Source organism: Helobdella robusta, assembly GCF_000326865.2.
Source record: "Helobdella robusta unplaced genomic scaffold HELROscaffold_17, whole genome shotgun sequence".
In the NCBI taxonomy this organism is placed as follows: Eukaryota; Metazoa; Annelida; class Clitellata; order Rhynchobdellida; family Glossiphoniidae; genus Helobdella; species Helobdella robusta.
The window spans coordinates 2,645,269-2,666,173 of record NW_008703942.1 but is presented as its reverse complement, the minus strand read 5'-3'; the positions used below and the strand labels follow the sequence as shown (position 1 = coordinate 2,666,173).

General features: G+C 33.9%; 2 protein-coding genes across 2 annotated transcripts; one reads left to right on the top strand and one right to left on the bottom strand.

The window, feature by feature from the left end:
• Positions 1-3,069: 3,069 nt before the first annotated feature.
• Positions 3,070-8,909, bottom strand: HELRODRAFT_170275 (hypothetical protein; the record flags this gene model as incomplete). The annotated part of the gene is made up of 6 exons (XM_009016094.1): positions 3,070-3,183; positions 5,579-5,710; positions 6,489-6,572; positions 7,925-8,190; positions 8,579-8,662; positions 8,810-8,909. The coding sequence occupies 6 exons, from the start codon at positions 8,907-8,909 to the stop codon at positions 3,070-3,072; spliced, it is 780 nt and encodes a 259-aa protein (XP_009014342.1).
• An 881-nt stretch (positions 8,910-9,790) lies between these two features.
• HELRODRAFT_170274 (hypothetical protein) lies at positions 9,791-13,357 on the top strand (the record flags this gene model as incomplete). The annotated part of the gene is made up of 6 exons (XM_009016093.1): positions 9,791-9,953; positions 10,667-10,742; positions 10,880-10,991; positions 11,162-11,262; positions 11,983-12,053; positions 13,275-13,357. 6 exons carry the CDS (start codon positions 9,791-9,793, stop codon positions 13,355-13,357), a joined length of 606 nt encoding a protein of 201 aa, XP_009014341.1.
• Between the last annotated feature and the right edge of the window lie 7,548 nt (positions 13,358-20,905).

The window sequence follows — 20,905 nt, the reverse complement described above, 5'->3', positions numbered from 1 at the left end:
TCATTATCATACGCATCAGCATCGTCGTCATCATTACAGCATCACAATCATAACTACTACTATCGTCACAGTTATCTTTGATACTATCATCATCATCATCATCATCACGGTCGTCAGCCTCGTTTTTCATTTATCACCTACAGCACTGAAAATGATGTACATGTATTGACTTAAAGAAAATAGCTTATAAATCTCTATTACATTTATCGTTTAAACTCTACAGAACAAATGTTACAATGTACGATTAGGAGTCATTTCTTCAATGGTGAACTACCTTCTACGTGCAACTTGCAACATATGCAAGGAGTCATCCGAAGCAACATCATTTAAAGAGGGATGAGATATGTATCATATTCAACTTGTTGTTTTTATTACTCTTTAAAGGAAAAATATTATTATTACTATTACCACTATTACAACAACAACAACAACAACAACAACAACAACAACAACAACACAACAACAACAATAACAACAACAACAACTACTACTACTACAGAAACAACAACAACAGAAACAACAACAACAACAACAACTACTACTACTACTACTAATGCTGATACTTTTTTTCTATTTCTACTATTACTATTACTGCTACTAACACTGTTACTACTTACTGGTGTTGCTGCAACTGCTACTACTACTACTACTACTACTACTAATAACAATAATAATAATAATAATAGTAGTAGTAGTAGTAATAATAATAATAATAACGTGATGATGTTGATGATGATATATGCTGTTAGAGAGTTATGATAGAAGACTCGCTGGCTACGTTTAAATAAAGGTTAAAGGTTAATCTCTCTCTTTTGCGTTTGCTTCAGAGGTTTCAACGACAAACACACGCAGCGTGCAGACCACGCATCATACACATTGCATATGATAGCCGGGGATCTCTTTGTATTCGAACCCAGTCGTTGCAATAGCAAAACCAGGCGCCTTTAAACATTGTGCCATCATGCCACCCAAATACATTGGCACACTTTGCTCAAATTATTATTTCCATCATTATGATTGATATTATGACAATTTCATCATTGTAGTACTCGTGTGGTCGTCGTCAGAGTGAGTGGGCAGGAGGGAGGACACTCACCACACACTCCAGATACATTATCATGACAAACAAGGCAAACATAGTCAACTATTTACAACCATTTCTGAAGTGTATGCACGTGTATGTGTGTGTGGTGTGTGCGTGCATGCGTGTGTGTGTGTGTGTGTGTGTGTGTGTGTAAAGAACGGCAAACAAACGTTTGAGGTGCATAATTGAGTTTAATGGACGCCATCAACTTCCGCTGTCAAACGGAAATGGATGGTGAACATTTTGTTTCCGGTATTTTTTTGTCACAAATTCTTTTAAAAATAAATTATATGCTCCTCAAAGATTGAGATATTTCTTGTGATGGTTTTAATTCATGGCTGTTTTCTTGTGGCAGTGCCAAATGTGGTTTTAAATTTTTTTATTCTTTTCAGAATGAAAAAGTTTCAAACGATTTAAAAATATACACTACTGAACATTTTTGATAAAATTTTCTGAATTTTTTAGTTTGTAGCTATTTTTTCAAAGCTATTTTGTAGCTACTGTTTCAAAAATAATTTTATCGGGTGCAATTGCATCAGAGACTCATGAACGGTAAGCATGACAAACACACTTGAATGTCTGCGTTTCAGGTTGAAGTGCATTCACTAGTGTACATTGTTCATTTTGCCTGCATACGAATACCCCGATTTTGTCATAACCACACATACAAACGCATACACAGGCACACAAACACACCAACACTTACAGAAACTCAAATACATGCAAGCATATGGTTTCAAAGAGTTTGATAATATATGGAAGCAGCATGCATACATGGGACAACATGGAACATATGCTTGCAAAGAAGACACGTCTCCCTGCATGATTGATCGCACGTTTATATCCCTCTCTCTCCCTCTCTCTCGCCATTTTACTCTCTCTTTCTCTCTATTTCACTTTTTCTCTCTATTGTTTTACACCCTTCTTTTTTCTAATTTTTCTGTTTTTCTCTCATTCTCGGTTTCTTTCAAAATATTTTTTTTGCTTGTGCCTATATACGTATACACTCACATCGGCCTTTTTGATTTGATTTCCTTCAAATGTTGGTCAAATGTTAGTGATTTAAACCAAAAGTTTGCAAAAAAAAACAAGCCTATAATTAAGCAGATGCAGAAAATGTTGAAAGCAAGATGTCATGCAGACGATGATGTTAACAATGATGTTCCTACTCACATCACGCAAACTCTCAGGTCATCATCACTCTACGATGCACTGTGTCACATAAACGTTTGCTGATGACGTAACAACTTCAGTGGCGGATCTAAGGGGGCCAGGGGTGGCAATGTTCTTTTCCATTGTCGGCGTTAGTTGTGCTAAAAGTTAGTGAAAGTGGTTGTTATAACGGAAAAAGTGGTGTTTTTGAAGGAAAAATTGACATTAGCAGAAAAATTTGTCTCTGCCTCACGCTGAATATTGAAAAATTTTCTGGAACAACTTGTGGAACTTCCCCTCTCGGTCATCAACTTTTTGTTAAAATTTCCACCCCCAGGTTCCCGGTCAACAACTCATATTTTGAAAATTTCCCCCCGATCATCGATTTCTCGGTTTTTACCCCTCCTCCCTTTGGCCTCCTTTTACCCGTCTGAGTTGTCTGGATCGGCCACTGGATGCAATACCAACTTGCTTCAAATAACACAAATAAATAATAATGCTTCTGCAATTTAGTATAAAAATCTGATGGATAAATAAATTTGGCTTTTGAGGAGCAATTTTTTTGGATTGCATTTTGTGCAGATATTAAAAAAAGTTGAAAAAATCGTTGCTGCCTGGTTTAAGTAGCCTGGTAAGTTATGGCGGGAAGTGGGATGGAGTAATTAAGATTCAAGAGAGGCAGGTTGGAGAGGGAGGAGGAGGAGAGGAAGGTGGATACGTGATCACAAATCAACATAAGTTGGTCGCCGTTGAACGTTCAACTGAAATTTATTGCACTTTCAACCGGATATGAAATCGTCGTTTTAACAGGCCTGCATGCGCCGGAGTTTCTATTACATATTCCGCTTTGGTACGAAAGCAATAATTTTAAATTCTGCTTTCTGCAGCTTGTGATATTGTTCTGACAATTCTTTCCACAACTTCGAAACTGGAGCTTTTCTGTTGGGCTGGGGTGAGAATTCAGATTATGCAATTCCATGCTTTATACTATTGCTTAGAATTGACGTTTCAATTAAACATTTTCCATAAAACACTTGTTTGATAAATGATATTTTGTAAGCAATAATAAACATGCAACAAGGTTTGCCATTATTAATTAATTATTAATAATATTAATTATTTGTGGAACTGACAAAAACATTTTGCGCAAGAAATAATAAACGAAGTTAATGGAGTAAGAATGTTTTATTTATTGCGTGCAGAAATATTTCTCGATCGGCAAATGTTGATGTTTGCTTTGTGCGGTCACGTTTCACTCTCCATTTGAGAGTAACACTCCAAACACGCATGCCTGCAACCATATTTGCTTGCATGCATGAATGAATGGGTGCATGCATGCATACATACATTCATGCATGCAAGTACATGTATGTGTTTAAACATGTGTTCATGAACATAATGTATTGAGTAAATAAATGAAAATAGGAGTGAATGAATATATCACAGCATACACTTAAACACGCGTTTGATTTTTAAGTGTGTGTTTATATATGAATCATGCAAGTTTACATGTTTATATGTTCGCATTCATTCACTCATGTGAATGCGAACATATAAGAAATGAATGCATTCCTAATGCATGCATGTAAAAACACAATTCATATTATTTAATGGCTTGCCAACGTATGGAGCTTGTTGGATGTGTTTGTTCCGAATCATTATAATTGACTCCATGGCAAATAGATTTGAATATCTCCTATCGACCAGCAAGCTAACAATGCCAGCAGCAAATTAAAAAAAATTTATTTATTTCAAATTGAAATGTTGCATATTAGTTTTATACTTAAGAACAATCTCAATTAGTTAAGAAACAATGTAAATTAAATATATTTGACAACAATTTTAATATTTAACCGTATGACACAAGTTGCAACATTGCTTAGAAACATGAATGTGAACATTTGCAATATGAATCAAATGTTAGAAAAAACGCACTTAAAGTAAAGCATTAAGATGTATAAATTCATAGTCAAATTTGCTTCAAGATCAGCTGCGGTCTTACAATTAAAAAAAATGTTCTCGTTAATTCATGCTTTCGTCAAATTGACACACATGCCGTTGTGTCAATTTTTGACGTCACAATCAATTTGACCGTGTGTCAAAAAAATTTCAAAACTTTCTTGCTGAGTTGCATTTAGAAAGTAGATTCAACATCCTAACGGAAACCGTTTGGAAAAGTATGTTTGAAACTGAAGGCTTTACATTTTTTGTTTCAGGCTAGCACACGAGCGTATTAAATTTTTAAAATATTTCAATTTTATTCTCAAAAATTAAAAAAACTTAAAGCCAATTATTTCGCATATCAACATGCCTCCAGTTGACTGGTTTAATTAACTGACGCAACATTAGCGCATGCAATTAACGATAAAAAGCATTGTTAAAGTTGAAACCATTAGGTTGCCTAGAAACACTTGTGATGGAAAAGTTTTTCAAGCTTCCAAAAGTTAAAATAAATGTACGTAGGACATAACGAGCGGGTACTGGAATATACTTTTCGGTGCACATGTACCCTACATATATGCACATACGATGCAAACTCATACACATTCATATTCATATACACACACACACACACACACACACACACATATATATATATATATATATATAAACACAAACACATGCAAATTCAGACACGTTCATAAGCAGTAAACGATCCTATGTACTTTATTTTTAATAGCTTGGTTACAATTAAAAATTGCATATACATTTCCACATAAATCGGCACATACATTGTCACATACACTGGCACATACATTAGCATGTGCATTGGAACATACACTGGCACATACACTGAAACATACACTGGCACATACACTGTAGCATACACTGACACATACATTAGCACGTGAATTGAAATTTACACTGGCACATTGGAATAAACACTGGAGCATACATCAGCACGTAGGGTGACATCTTGAAAGTTGCTGTTGGTGGTTTTTACTGATCATTGACTGGACTTAACTGCGTGCATCTATGGCCAATAAAACAGGAACAATGCTCTTCTCGGCGGTACCAATGTTCTTACTTTATAGCCTACGTTATTTTCTCTTCGTTACGCGGTGCAAACAAATTAACACAAATACTCAGTGGCAGCTGAAACACGAAAGCTGGCAGTCTTAAGATAAGAAGAGGTATTGTGTTTGAAGAGCAAAAAATAGATTTACGTAACCATCATTATACCATTACTATAATATTATTCACAAATCACACAACATTTACAAAAGAAGAACAGACATAACTTTTTGAGCATAAAAACGATCTTTGACAATGGTATGAGGTAGCAGAAGAACACTGCGGCAGTGTTTATAGATTTCAAACTTATACTTATTCAGCACACACTTCAACAACATCTCGTTTCGCAGGAGCCTGAAATGAATCTGCCAGATGTACTGTACTCATTTCGAAGTTGTCCTGCCTCCGCTGCAGTGGTCTATAGCTGAATAAAATCTTCATTAACGCGCAGCCGAAGGCCTTCAACGAGGCGATAAAACAATTCAATGGCCCAATTTTAAATAATTAAACATTTTTTTAATTTATTTCTCCATCAATTTGATTATAATTATTTTGTTTTTTTTTCTCTACTAAATATGTTCATCAAAGTTTTTTCTGAAATCTTCAATTTTTGAAGTTTCATTTAACGTACAACTCGATTTGAATGTTGCTTTCAAACGTTCGTACAAAATTATTCATTCATATCAGGCATTATTTGAACATCTGCGGAAATATTTTTTGCATCAAAAAAAATAATTTCCTTAGCAAGAAATCAAAATCACTCAAAATAAGAAACACGGAATCTGCCGAAATATTTAGTAATTCTTACAATCCATTCAGCAGTTTCAGCGTCACCTAATAATGACAATTAATTGATCAGATGCTTCCATCTGTAAGAAAATAATGATGGAGCTATTTCTATTAAAGTATAAACGTGTTGTTATGAAATTAACTATTGAAACAAATTTAAATTCATTGCAATGTTACTGAAACTTTCAGGCGCCTTCTTCTTTTTTACCACCCAACTGTCACAACCTTCTTTGCCTTTCTACCTTCTGCTTACCATTATTTACAGATATACAGATAAACTCGCATACGCAAACACTTGCACAAAAAATTCACCATATGGAAACACTAACTTTAGGATAAAACAAGTGGGACACACACACACACAAACGTAGACACACACAACACAAATACACATGCACACGTAGACATACACAACACACACACATTTGTGGAAAAGTCAGAGACGTACTTGCAATATATGATCGCCAGGAGCGAGTCTGCCATCTCTGTATGCTGCTCCATTCTTGTGAACTTCCTGAACTACCACGCTCGTCTGAAATCAAATTTTTGGCTGTTTCAAGCTTTTGATTTATTCCTCTGTTTCATAAAAGTTTATATTTTACGTTTTTTGAAAGAATTTAATTTTATAGATGCTCATTTCTGTTTCATGAAATGTTTTCGGTATTCAAAATAGTAATTATTCAAAACTATTAGTACTCCGATATAATTTAAAATTTGTTAAAATGGTTTTTGACATGATAACAAAAACGAACGACAGCAATGCCAGGTAGGTCGAATTAGTTGAGGGCAACATGGAACTAAAGATACATTATAAATATTAACACGTAGCATGTTTTTGTGCTGATCTTGTGTTTTAAAGTGTGATGAAATAAGCAGAAATGAAGTAAGGACAATAAAATTTATAAATACAAAAATGATCACAGTGGAAGAATTTTATTTAAATCCCTTTCGTCAATCCAGCGCAACATAATCCAGTTATCAGTTGAGCGTCAATCCTATTTCAACGTGACAACTGCAGCGTTTTTGTAACGTCTTCTGTTTGTTTGTTTGTCTGTTTGTTTTAACTTTATCAGTTTGTTGCAGATGGTGTGTTGTACAAAGTGTGTTTTTTAAGGTTGCTATTGTTGCATGTGTGTGTGTGTCCTTTTACTGTTATTCTGATGTATGTATCGTTGTGTGTATACATTGTTGCATTAGTAGTTGTATGAAGGTGTTTCGATCAGTTAATTTCTGTAAACTGTATAGCGATATTTCTACAATGTTGAGTCTGCCTTTCATCTCAACGTGGAGTGCGTTGTGTTAAGTTGCACGTTGGCTGCAGCTCAAACTTCAATGAAGACGCGGCTGCGTTTGATTGGAGCTTAAATTGTCAAATATTTCGCTTTTATAAGTAATAAACCTCTGAAGATGGCCAATCACTTTTTCAATTTTAAAACTACAGCAAGTAGCAACGTAACTGACGCAATTTACTTGGACAACATTTTTCGTGAAGTTTTTTAAAAAGTTCACTAAGGGGATATGAAATAAATTGCAACAAATTGCGCAGATAAATTAATTTTTAAAATTTGAAACAAAACTCTCAGCCATGTTAATAAAATTTGAAGACCTATTAATTAATAATTATATTAAAATGATAACTCCATAACCATGAGCGAATGGAATTGAGTGACGTAACTAACAAAACCACTTCAAAATTGTAAATTGAACAAATGAATCTGACATGATGACTTATCACATACCGGATGAAGCAAAAATCAACTGCGACTGAAAGCAACAAACAGCAACAAGTGAAACCATCAGCACCCGCACGAAGCATCAACAACATACCACAAACCAGGCATAACAACGTAAAAGAATTGCAATTTAATACAATAGAAAACTAACGAGTGGAGTATCGATGCCACCAACAATGCTGATGCCCAAACATGAACTCTGACCTCTGTATATGTGCAGAACAGAAATACGATCTCTTAAATCAATAAATTTTTCTTCTGAAATTCTCATTTCTGATTGGTTGGTTGATCTGATCTTGGTACTTGATGATTGGTTGGTTTCTCCTGTTTGACCGTTGATCTGGCCTATATAAATTGGAGTAAGTAGGTCAGTAGGTCGTTGTGTTGATGTGCCAAATGCATTTTTGCTCTGCTCTACTGAGGATATAAGATTGAAAATCATGTGCGTTTGTGACGGTGTGTGTGTGCAGATGACCTTGCATCATTTTCGCCCATTGTGGAAGGTTCGAATGTAAAGAAAAACAAAAATTGTTTTGAAGCATGCGGTGTGTATGATGGTCACTGAAATGTCTGCTGACGGATTTGATCGTTCGATCAATTGCGTTTCTAACAGAAACATTATGCCAAACACATGTCTTTTGAGAGTTAGTTTATACTAACAGCTACTACATCAACCATAACATTATATTGTAATGCCAAATTTAATAAAATATTATTTAGAACATTCAGATCAGATGAAATGGTGAGTGAGATGTGATGATATGATGATATGATATGATATGATATATGATATGATACTCGTTACCTTTCTCATCATCATCGTCGTCATCGTCATCGGCAGCGTTGTATGAAGTTGAATGTGTTGCTTTGTTATTGCTTGCTTCACATGCTGTTGTTGACGTTGTGGTTGTTGTGGTTGATGTAGTAGCTGTCGTTGTCGTTGTTGATACCAATATGGAAGATGGTGATGATGATGTTTTTGTAGAGGATGGTAGTAGTGATGTTGATGATGTTGCATTTGAACAATTGCAAAAACATTCTTGTTGCTGCTGATGTTGTTGTTGTACTGGACACTCTGATGATATTTTGGTTACAAATGTTGCGTTAGATGTAAGAGGAATGTTATTGCCTTCCATGCTGTTGCTTACGCTGTTGTTTATGTTGTTGTTGTTGTTTATGCTGTTGAGGCTTGTGTTGTTGTTGGTTATGTTGTTGTTATTGCTGTTGTTTGCGATGGTGTTAATGCAGTTGTTATAGTTGGTTGATTTGTTTCTATTGATGTCGTTGATGTAGTTTACGTTATCTCCGTTGGTGATGCTCTGATGGATGTTGTTGATGTGGTTGTTGTTGTTGCTGGTACTGGTGATGAGATTTTTAGATCGACTCCCTTTGCATCTTAATTAATTATTAATGTTATAATTTTATAATACAATTAACAAGATGGAGATAATTTTTAGAACAAATATTGCTTTGATTTAGCATTAGATAAAAATAGCTACTACTATTACTACTACTACTGCTACTACCACTGCTGCTGCTACTACTGCTACTACTGCTGTTGCTTCTATTACTACTGTTAATAATAATAATAATAATCAAACCGACGGACACTGACCAACTGATATGCAAATATATAAATATAATACACTCATTTGCTTTTGAAAGATGATATAGCGAGAAGTGATTATTATTAAAATAATAATGCATATAATAATAATAATTATTATTATTATCATTAGTGTTTTTATTTGTAATATTAATAATAATAATTGTAATATTTATTTCTTTTTATTATTCTTCTTTTATGATGATGATCGTGACGAAAGATACGATGATGACGAAAACTGGAAATGATGACGATTAATAATGATGATAGAAGCAGTGATGATAATGATGACGATAGAAGCAGTGATGATAATGATGACGATAGAAGCAGTGATGATAATGATGACGACGACGATGAAGTTGGGAAATATGAATGACATGACACGATTTGAAAGAGACAAGCTAGCGGTAAATGGAAAGATCAAACCATCAAATTGGTAATAATGGCTATGAGGATGAAGATGACGTTGATGACAATGATAATAAGGATGATGAGGACGATGATGATGAAGATGATGATGATGAAGATGATGTGAACGATGATGAAGATGATGATGATAACGGTAAAGGTCACGGTCAGTTTTTACAATAAAAATTTAGACACCTTAGTTATAAATGATGATGATGATGATGATAAAAATGATGAGGATTTTTTTAATAAATAATATTGATGATGGACGTTAAAGATGCAATGCTTCCCCAATCAATTGACAACAATTCTTATGAAATTATTAACGGTAGTAGCTAAATTAACGTACAACCCTTAAAAAAATTTCTAGATAATTCATTTAATGAATTTTATTTGAAATCTGAAAATAATCAAGTACATTTTCAATATTATCTAATAAATGCTCAGATAAACGTAAGAATATGTAAGTTAGTAGACAAAAGTTTGATCAGCTGATTAAAAAAAACAATGAACAAAGAACAAGTTGAAGAAAAATTAATTTCTTAAAAAATATCTCGACGAATGTAAACATACTTAAAGTTCTACGTTCATCAAGGAACAGATAATGCAAGTCATTCAACGGTTTGGTGAACCGTCAGACAAATAAATTATGGAAACAAACAAACGAACGAACAAGTGAACGATTGAATGAACGTGCGAACGATTGAATGAACGAGCGAATGAATGAATGAATGTGTGAAAAACAAATGAACAAAAGAAAAAACGAAATGAAGCACGACTGAGTAGGTGATTCAGTAAAAAAATATTAATGAATATAAACGTGTGACTGAATTAATCATTAAAATGGAATTAATGTAAATTTTGTTCATTCATGTGCAGCGGAGAAACTTCTTACTCCCTGGTGCATGGATGAAACATTGGAATTGAACTACGTAACTAGATTTTGGTGGACAGCGTGCTAATCAAAAAAATTTCATACAACTTCTTGTTACTTCATTCTTTGGAATGGTTAATTAATGTTTTCAATCTAAAAACTAAAACACGATTAAATGATTAATTAATTGATTTAATTAAATTAAATAATTAATAAAGATATAGAGAGTACCTGTTAAGAAGATGTTGGTGCAGGGTGGATCTGGGCAGTACCTGCTGGCACACTCCAATGTTCGGACATCTGACCACCATCTGGTTCATCAAGCTGCACGTACAAATTAATAAATCATTAAAAAATTATTTTTCGTTACAATTGGTAATATTGAAACACCAATTTTTTTACCATAGACAAAAATTATGTAAAAATATCTGACAAAAAATAATCAAATCTTCAAATCTTCAAAAAAATCGTCAAGAAATAATTACATTTTCCATTTTTAGATGCACTTTCTGGTTACTTTTTCAGATGAAAAATACCTGCAAAAAAATTTTTCTACCTCTTCTGAATTGGTTCTCCTTACATCATTTTTTCTATTGAATAGGTTTTTTTCTATATAGATTGCTTATAATATTATTTTGTCTTTATCATTCTTCTTTCAGAGAGTTGGTCTCTAGGAGATTGCTCAAGAATAAATTTAAGCTCATTTCTCCGGAGGCAAGTCGCTCAAATTGATGTCTTTGAGGTGTCTGGCTCTATGTGCGCTCCAGAATATTTCTATCTTACTGTCCATCTCTTTTCTACATTTGCATGAGTGTGTGTGAGTTTGTTTGTTTGTGTGTGTGTGTGTGAGAGTTTGTTTGTGTGCGTGTTTGAGTAAGTATGTGTGTGAGCGTGCATTTGAGGCAAATCCACGTTGATTGTGTTGTATGTCTCCTTTTATCTGTCTGTGTTTGTGCGTTCGTGATTTTATTTGTGTGTGTGTGTGGGTGTGTGTGTTGTGTGTGTTTGTTGTTTATTCTCATGAGTTGTTATTATTGAACATTTTTACATGTTTGTTATAATTTGTTTCATGCACGTGAGTAACATTTGTATTGATTTCAGCTTTTAAATTTGATTGAATATCATTTTTATTTTATTTTATTACAGTTTTTATTTTTATCAAATCCAAATTGACGTTATCAGCATCATCAATCATTTTGTCCAAAAACGTCAAACACAAACACACACACATACACACCACACACATATACACACCACACGTACACACACACACACATACACACACACACACACACTTTCACACACACACACTTACATACAGTGACAACATCTATCCAATTATATTTGTCATGCACAATCCATTCTTTTATCACCACATAAATACATACTCAAGTAAGATATTTATACAAAGCGAACTACTACTTGTCTTACATCGCAAGCAATACAAGCGTCACTACGGAAATGTATGATTTGTAGTAAATTAACTTTTATTTTGTTTGATTTTCTTCTGGTTTATGAGACAAACATAGAATACAAGACAACCCAACTTATACATTTCAATAGTTGCACATCGCATTATTTCAATTTAAATGCAATTCTTGTTCTCAATAACTAAACGGAACAATAAACATGCGTTATTTGCACAAACACGTTTCAACAGAAGTAGTATGCTTATTAATTCATAATTGGTTTGCTAATTAAATCATACAGAACTTCTACTTCACACACATACAACATACTTTTAAATGCATATATATTGTACGTTATCCAGATATATACCATACGAGTGACTCAGTCAGATATACAAATACCCACCAATAGATCTATGATGCGTGTATGATTGATGTTGCTCTGATGTTACAATAACTTTATATCATACACACGTGCATACATTCACACACACACACACACACACACACACACATACACACACATTCATATACACACACTCGCACAACTCACACACACACACATACATACATACGCACGCACACACGTGTTTAAATAGATGTAGTAATTAGTTAATAACAAACGCAAACATGCATGTACATATGTCCATCAATCAATTTATTCATCTGTGCGAGAAATTTTAACATAGAAACAATACTTTAAAACAAAAAACTGGACATAAGTTCTTCCATAATGGATCTATACACACACACACACACCACACACACACAACACACACACATATATGCCAGTATATGTCTATGTCTGGACACACCTTTATAATTCTTCCACAAAACATACAGGGACTCGTACAGGAACGTGCAAAAATTTGAAAAATAGAAATGAATGTCTAGCAGATCAAATGTTATACTAATATTTTCAGTTCTTCACTCATTAGGCTGGTCTGACAAACACACCCTTCCACTTGGCAGCAGTTAAATTTTTGTGTTGATTTGGTGTTTTTTTTTGTGAAACCATTATATGCATGAAACTTAAAACGATGCATCTTTTGAGATTCAGACAGACAACATTTGAACCAGATCAGTTAGCGACGACGAGGACAGTGTATGTATTGGCGTTCCTACCGTCTGAGCTATCGTGCGAGTCAATTGAGCCAACCACGTGATCCTAAACACTGTACGTCACTTTCACATTAACAAGCAGAAAATGAAAACTTCCAGCCGGCCCTCTACACAAATATGTCGAACAATAAATTGAAATATGCACATGCAAATGAAGACACATAAAGAGACATGTCGTTGGCTCAACTACCTCAGTAAAATAAATGAAACAGTTGCTGATGCTACCACAACCACCACTGTCATAACTACTACAACAACTACTACTGCTAATATTACCAGTAGGATAACAACAACAGCCACTACTTTTACTTCAATTAAAACCTTTGTCTCCACTACAAAACTGATATTGTTTTTAGTGTTATAACTACTAACACTTAAAATACTACTACTACTACTACTACAACAAAAAACAATAACTACTACTGCTACAACAACTACAATTACTACTTTACTACTATTACTACTACTACCAGGAAAGCAGCAACAACAAAAAAGATGAGAAATGCATGGATAAAGGTTTCGGACAGGTTCTTCATATTGTTATGATCGAACGAGCGACATCAATCTTATTTCATGTACGCTTTCTTGTTCTCCATGTTGATTTGCATGGCTGCTTTTCTTAGCGCTTCCTGCAAGCAATTTTTCCCGGGTCGTTACGCTTCGACGGTTGGGGTTTGTTGTTGTTGGTGCTGCAGTTGTTGTTATTGCTGCTGCTGTTGATGTTGTTGTTATTTTTGTTGTAACTTTTGCCAATTGTGATTGTTGCCATAGTTGTGTTTTGGCTTATGTTTCTATTTGATTTGTTTGTTGTTGTTGTTGTAGTTGTTGTAATTATTGTTTGTTGTTGTTGTTTTTTCGATGTCATTCTTATTGAGACTGTTAAAAAGTCCTCAATAGCAATGGAGATGAAGGTAGGTGGTGATAACGATTTAATGATAATGCGATGATGCTGTTGTTAATGTGATGATGTTGTTGTTAATGTGATGATGTTGTTGTGTTTTGATGTGATGATGTGATAACGTTGTTGGCAATACTATTACGATAATGTTGCTAAGATGATGATGACGATGAATATGCTGGGAACGCAGTGATGATAGTAAATAATGATGATTCACATAGTGATAATGACTCGGTGATGATAGTGTTGATGATGATGACAATGATGATGTAGATGTTATGCAAGATGATTTCAGTGATTATGATCAATTATCGGTCCGAGCCAGTGATGCAAATAATTCAAATGATGTTGTTGATGATGATGATGATAGTAAGGATGATGATGATGAGGAGGAGGATGATGATGATAACGATAGATATCATATCATAATGATGTAATGATGTGTTGATAAGGACGTGGTTGATGACGATAACGATGAATATGACGATGGGGATGATGATGATAATGATAATGATGAAGATGATGATAGTGATTTCTGATTTGTAGACAAACCATGAAAATGAAATTGAAAATGATGACTATGAAAATGATGTTGCTTGTGATAATGATGATTATGAAAATGACATCTTTTTTGTTACTGGAGATGATGACGATGATGACGATGATGATGACGACGACGATAACATAGATGTTTAAACCGATTAGCAAAAGAACGCAAAATTTTTTCTTCCAGTCCGACCAGACCATTGATGTTTCAAATGCAAATTGCAACCTTTCAAAAAGTAATTAACCGATCCAAAGAAGATGCAAGAAGAAAATTTAACTGGAGAAATATTTTCTTTTGCTCTCCCATACATTTTTTAAATCTATTCGAACGACGTTTTACTTTATACCATTCGATGTTCTATTTAATGTTGAAGATGGCGATGATGGTAATGATGATGATGACGATATTTTAAAAAGATCTGTCGCAAGAGTTTTTGTCTCTCATTAATTAGTTGGTTGTTTGGACCATTCAATTACCTGCTAGATAGGCAATATCATATCGTCATTCTATATGATACATAATATCCTATCGTCACTTATATCATTCTATATGATACATAATATCCTATCGTCACTTATATCATTCTATATGATACACAATATCATATCGTCACTTATATCATTCTATATGATACACAATATCATATCGTCACTTATATCATTCTATATGATATACAACATCATATCGTCACTTATAACTTTTTGTGTTATTAATTATTTTAGCCTTTATGTGTTAAAGATGGAAAAACGTGGTTTAATGTTAGGTTACTGAAACATACAATTTACAAAAGCTTACAAAATAACACACACACGTAAACAAACACACACATAAACAAACACACACACACAAACAAACAAACACACATGCACACATCAATCTCGAACTATTCAACAACTCTTCTAAAAGTTACATACACAAGTGAACGATTATACATTTACTTATGTTTTCACCATACACCAGTCTCATACGTTTTGCAAAATTAACAAACAGTATATACAAACATGCCAGATAAGAGACAAAAACCTTCGCAACTAAATAACGACAAACAGGACAGAACAATGCACATTCTCATAAACAAACAGACCATAATATTTTATTGCATGGAAAAACAAGAGGAGAAGAAGAAGAGGAAGAAGAGAGAGAGAGAGAGAGAGCGATCGAAATTTCATTTGAGGAGACGGAGCAACTAGAAGCATCTGCTAATGAGGAATTAATTAGAAAACTAATGCGTGCTGTGTGCTCCTTTCTATATTGTCCTCCGCTCAATTGTTTAATGCATAGTTTATGTTTACTCACAACTGTTTATGAGGTGTTTGTATGTTTATTTATGTGGTTTTTATTATTATTCAAATGTTTGTTTGTGGTGTTTACAACTATTTGTTTTGTTCGTTCGTTTGTTTGCTCGTTTGTTCGTTTGATTGATAGTTTGTGTTTTTGTTTGTCTGTGTGTTTGTTTGTGTTTTTGTCTGCTTGTTTGTTTGTTTGTTTATGGGATGTTCGTGGATGCTTATGTTGATTACATTCTGACGCAATGATTTCAATCGATTTGATAACGTATACAATTATTTACGAAATAATTGCTTCGTCTATGCAATGTTAATAAGAATGTAAATAATGTTTATGATTGTTTAGACTGGTTACACTGGTCTCGGTTTAAGATTGAGATTTATTTATCTTTGTTGTTTGAATGTATGCACGTTGATTTACATTTATGTGTCCTTGCAAATGTCTGCCTGCTTGCCATCTTCTTTATGGCTCTGTAATTCTTTTACATTCATATCGTTTTTACCACTTTCAATTGTATTCCCAGTATTTTACATTTTTTTGTCTGTTTTATACCTCTGGTTGTTGCTCTTACATGTTCATAAATGCTGTTTATTGTTTACATTTGAGGGTTTGTGTAATGAACGGATGTTTGTTCTTTGCAACATAAATTGATGAAAATCAACGTTTTTTAAGTACTTACTTGTTAATCTTTATAGTTACAGCATACAAAGAATATTGTCATTAGGTTTCAAATTGTGGATACAATACACACATGGTATATATTTATTGTCTGTAAGCTCTCATATTACATGATGATTCCTTCATAAAAGTCTGATGGCCTAATAGCTAAAGTCACCTGGTACGCTTTGCAATCCGTGTAGCACTCGGTTCGAATCTGATCTGAAGACTCTCGCACATCATTTGTTTTGTGTTTGAGCGTCATTTAGATTCCTCTGAAGTTCAGTAGAATTTTACAGACCTTCTATCCTTTTTTGAATTTCTTTATTTTTCATTTATTTTGTTTACATAAATTTGTTTACATTTTACATTGACGCTTGAAATATTTTGATTTGGGTTTTTTGCTTTGATGACACCAGCATTTGTAACAAAAATAAATATTTTTTCCTTTTAAATGTACTTTACTTACTGTTGTTTAGTATTTATATTTTGTTTTTCCCGGCCGCAATACCAAAAATTATATATTTCAAAAATGGAGTTTGCGCTTGTTTGCTTACGTCATTATGGTTTTTTATTGTCTTTGCCGCCGGCTACACATTTCATTTTCCCATTTTTTCATTTTTTGTTTTTTTTCCATTTGCTATTTGTTTCATTTCCTTGTTTTTCCATATCTTTTTTGTTTTTAAATTTTGTTTTTTGGTTTTAGAATGCGTGGGCGTTCTTTTTTAATTTTTTTTAGTTTCTTAATCTGCAGTTACTCAAAATAAAAACATGAAAACCTTACTGAGGGTGTGCCCGTGGTGGTGGGGTGAAAATAATACCATGATGATGATGATGATGGTATGATGATGATGAAGAAGATGAAGATGATGAAGATGATGAAGAAGATGATGATGATGAAGAAGATGATGATGAAGATGACACGATGATGATGAAGAAGATGAAGGTAAAGAAGATGATGATGATGAATATGAAAAAAAGATGATCTCAACGATGATGACGACAATTGAAACGCTAAAAAACTGTTCATATATAAATTAAAAAATGAGAAAATAACGACAATATTGGTGATAATATGATGATTAGGATTATAATTTTTGATGTGATAATGATGATGAATCGGATGTGGAAAAAAATGAGGCAACTATGATAAATGCAACCAAGATGGGGAGCAAACATTAATCTGAATTATTTTTTTAACATTTTGGGCTTTAAGACCTGTGACGAGTATGAACATTTTTTAAGGTTATTAGTGAAAATATTATGCTGTTGGAGGTAGAAGATGGAGCTACATTAAATACTTCTTCGAAAAAGTTATATAAATAAGTATATGTGTGTTGTTTGTGTGTGTATGTGTGTGTTTGTATGTGATTAGAAAACTGGTAATATCAATAATGGCAATGGAGCTGACGTCATGTCAACACACACCGACCGACCACTGTTTGAGCGAGATACGCACACAAGCATCCACACGTACAATTCATTCCAACATCAGCTGTGCAATCTTCGACATACAAAAGTACAATTATCGATAAAATGACACACTGTACAAACATAAGGACACACACACATACAACTGCACATAGAAGCAAATACAAACGCACAAACTCAAATATTTGCATGCTTAAAACCGTTAAACCAGAACTTCAATACCTGCACAAGTTCGAGTCAACAAATACACATGCCATGCAAATTGAAACATTCAAAGTATAAAAATAATACGACCCATTGCAAATAAAAACTAAGTACACAAACAGGTACACATCTAAGTACACAGATGAGTACCTACAAATTAAAATGTACAACACACAGACACACACATTTGTACAATCAGTAGACTTTGTGTACTTGACATGCAATGTACACTTTGCCGATATATCCTTCTTCTTCATTCATTTGCTCTTTATTTGGTGCCATCGCTTTTCGTTTCGAGTAGAAGTAAAACGGCGAGAACCAGGTCTGCCGAAATATCTTTTATCAGACACCAAAGGACGATGAACCCACCAAGATTATGATGGTGATCATGATGGTGATGAGGATGATAATGTTGATGATTATTATTATTAGGATGATCACGGTTATGATGACGTATTTTTTGCTCCTTGGTTGCTTGTTGTCAATTTGTTTGTTGAATTATTATTAGTTGATGTTGTTTACAAGTTCATTCAAAGTTATGCAAGAAGACATGAGTGTTATAATCTGAACAATCAATGTTGTATGAATGTTTACGTTAGCACGCTCGCTAATGTAGAAATAAAATGCCTTGTGTATAATGCATTCATGGAAATATGCATTTATAAATAAATAATGTTATGCATGTTGGACCGGGAATGTGACGCAGACATGTTTGCGTGTTCGTCTTTGTATGCCTGCTTGTCTGCTTGCGTGTGTTTGCCTACACGCTTGTTTGTATGTTTTTAAAAGCTCATAAACACGTGAGTCTCGAAGTGTTTATGCGCATGCCTATTTGTAGTTCGTTCACATCTATACACACAAATAATCATGTAGATTTGTTAACGTCTGTTCGTTGTATACAGCATTCTTGTGTATACATTGTACCCCAAGCATTCTCTTTACCATGTTCGTTGTCTGTTCGTTGTATACAGCATTCTTGTGTATACATTGTACCCCAAGCATTCTCTTTACCATGAATGTGTGGGTTTTATGTATTTGAGTATGCATGTTTGTAAAGATGAATGTGTGTTAGCAAGCATTGCATTACGTATTTTTTGATTGCGGCGTCTTTTTAACAAAGAATAAACTTATTTTCAGTAACACATTAACATAATAATACATACAAAACTTTTTGCAGATTTTTGACGATGGTGTAGTTTTAGTTTTGTTTGAAAATGGGTAGCAAAATGGGCCACATGTTTGAAAGGTAGCAAAATGGGCCACATGGTTAGCGAGTTAATGCAAGTGATTACGAGTGCGTTGTTGCTGTAGAGAAGTTACGTGGTTCAAATGCAGTCTGTACAAATCTGAAAAACTCTTGCATATGACGCTTCGATGGACGTGTACCTTGGCACATAGGAAGTGAATGAATGTACGCGTCCACGACTGTTTATATACGTGTGTGTAATGTTTGTGCGTGTGCGTGCGTGCGTGCGTGCGTGTGTTTGTTCGTGCACTGAATGGAAGAACACATTTGAAGAGACTCCGGAGACTTGTAAACAATTGTTTATTTCAACTGCTACCCTCTCCTTCAACCCGCTCTCTCTCTCTCTCTCTCTCTCTCTCTCTATTTTTTTTCATTTCTCTTATTTATATCCACCAATCCACGTTGTTTCATCCATTTCAGTTATTTGACATTTAAAGGGCTTATTTTTTTTTACATTTTTTAAACGATTTACAATCTTTTGTTGGAAGATAAAATTAACTTATGTGTGCTGGACGCATGTGTCAGTAAGTAGAAAGTTAGGCAAGCACGGGGATGCAAACATATCTTGCGTGTGTATGTGTGTGCATATATATATATATATATATATATATATATATATATATATATATATATATATATATATATATATATATATATATATATATGCCGTGCGTGGTGTATGTTTGTGTCCGTGAATGTGTGATTGTGTGTGTGTGTGTGTGAAGCGACTTGAATAAAATCTCATAAGCATGAATGAGGCCAGCTAAAACAGCAGCGGTTTTATTTTTTGTGAAACGCATAAAAATGTATCATTTCTCAGCTAATGACATCAATCGTTGCAATTTCATTGGTGAGAGATGGCTTTAAACCGCAGTAATCGCATTGCGTACGAGGTAGCAGAGAAAATTTTTATAATTTTAAAAATTTGCGTGTCTGCGGTTTTTGTTTGAGCTGTCTCAAGTATTCAAGTACACAGTCAAAACTGTACTTGAATATTTGATTTCTTCTAAAAATTAGATGCTTTTTCAGAAAATAAATTGCTAAAAAGTGGAATTTTTATTTTCGTTACAACTGCGTTGTAGTTGATTGTCACTAAATCATCCGAAATTAAGAAGGCTTATTTATTATGTTACAGTTTGATAGGACAGTTGGTGTGAAGTTACGATGCTGTCTTTGCTCTCTTTTGTTTTGTGCGTGTGTGTGCGTGCGTGTGTGCGCGTGTGTGTGTATGTTGATGTTTGGCTCTTTATGTTTCTGTTTTGGTTGATTACTGTTGTTCGTATCTGCTTTGTTCTATTTTTTGTTGTGTTTCTATGTTTCATATTATTGTGTTGTATATTTATGTTTTTGTTATGTTTTGTGTTGTTGTCTATTTAAGTTGTGGTTGTTGTGTTGTTGTTTTGTTTTATATTTACGTTTTCGTTGTGTTGTTGTGTCATGTTC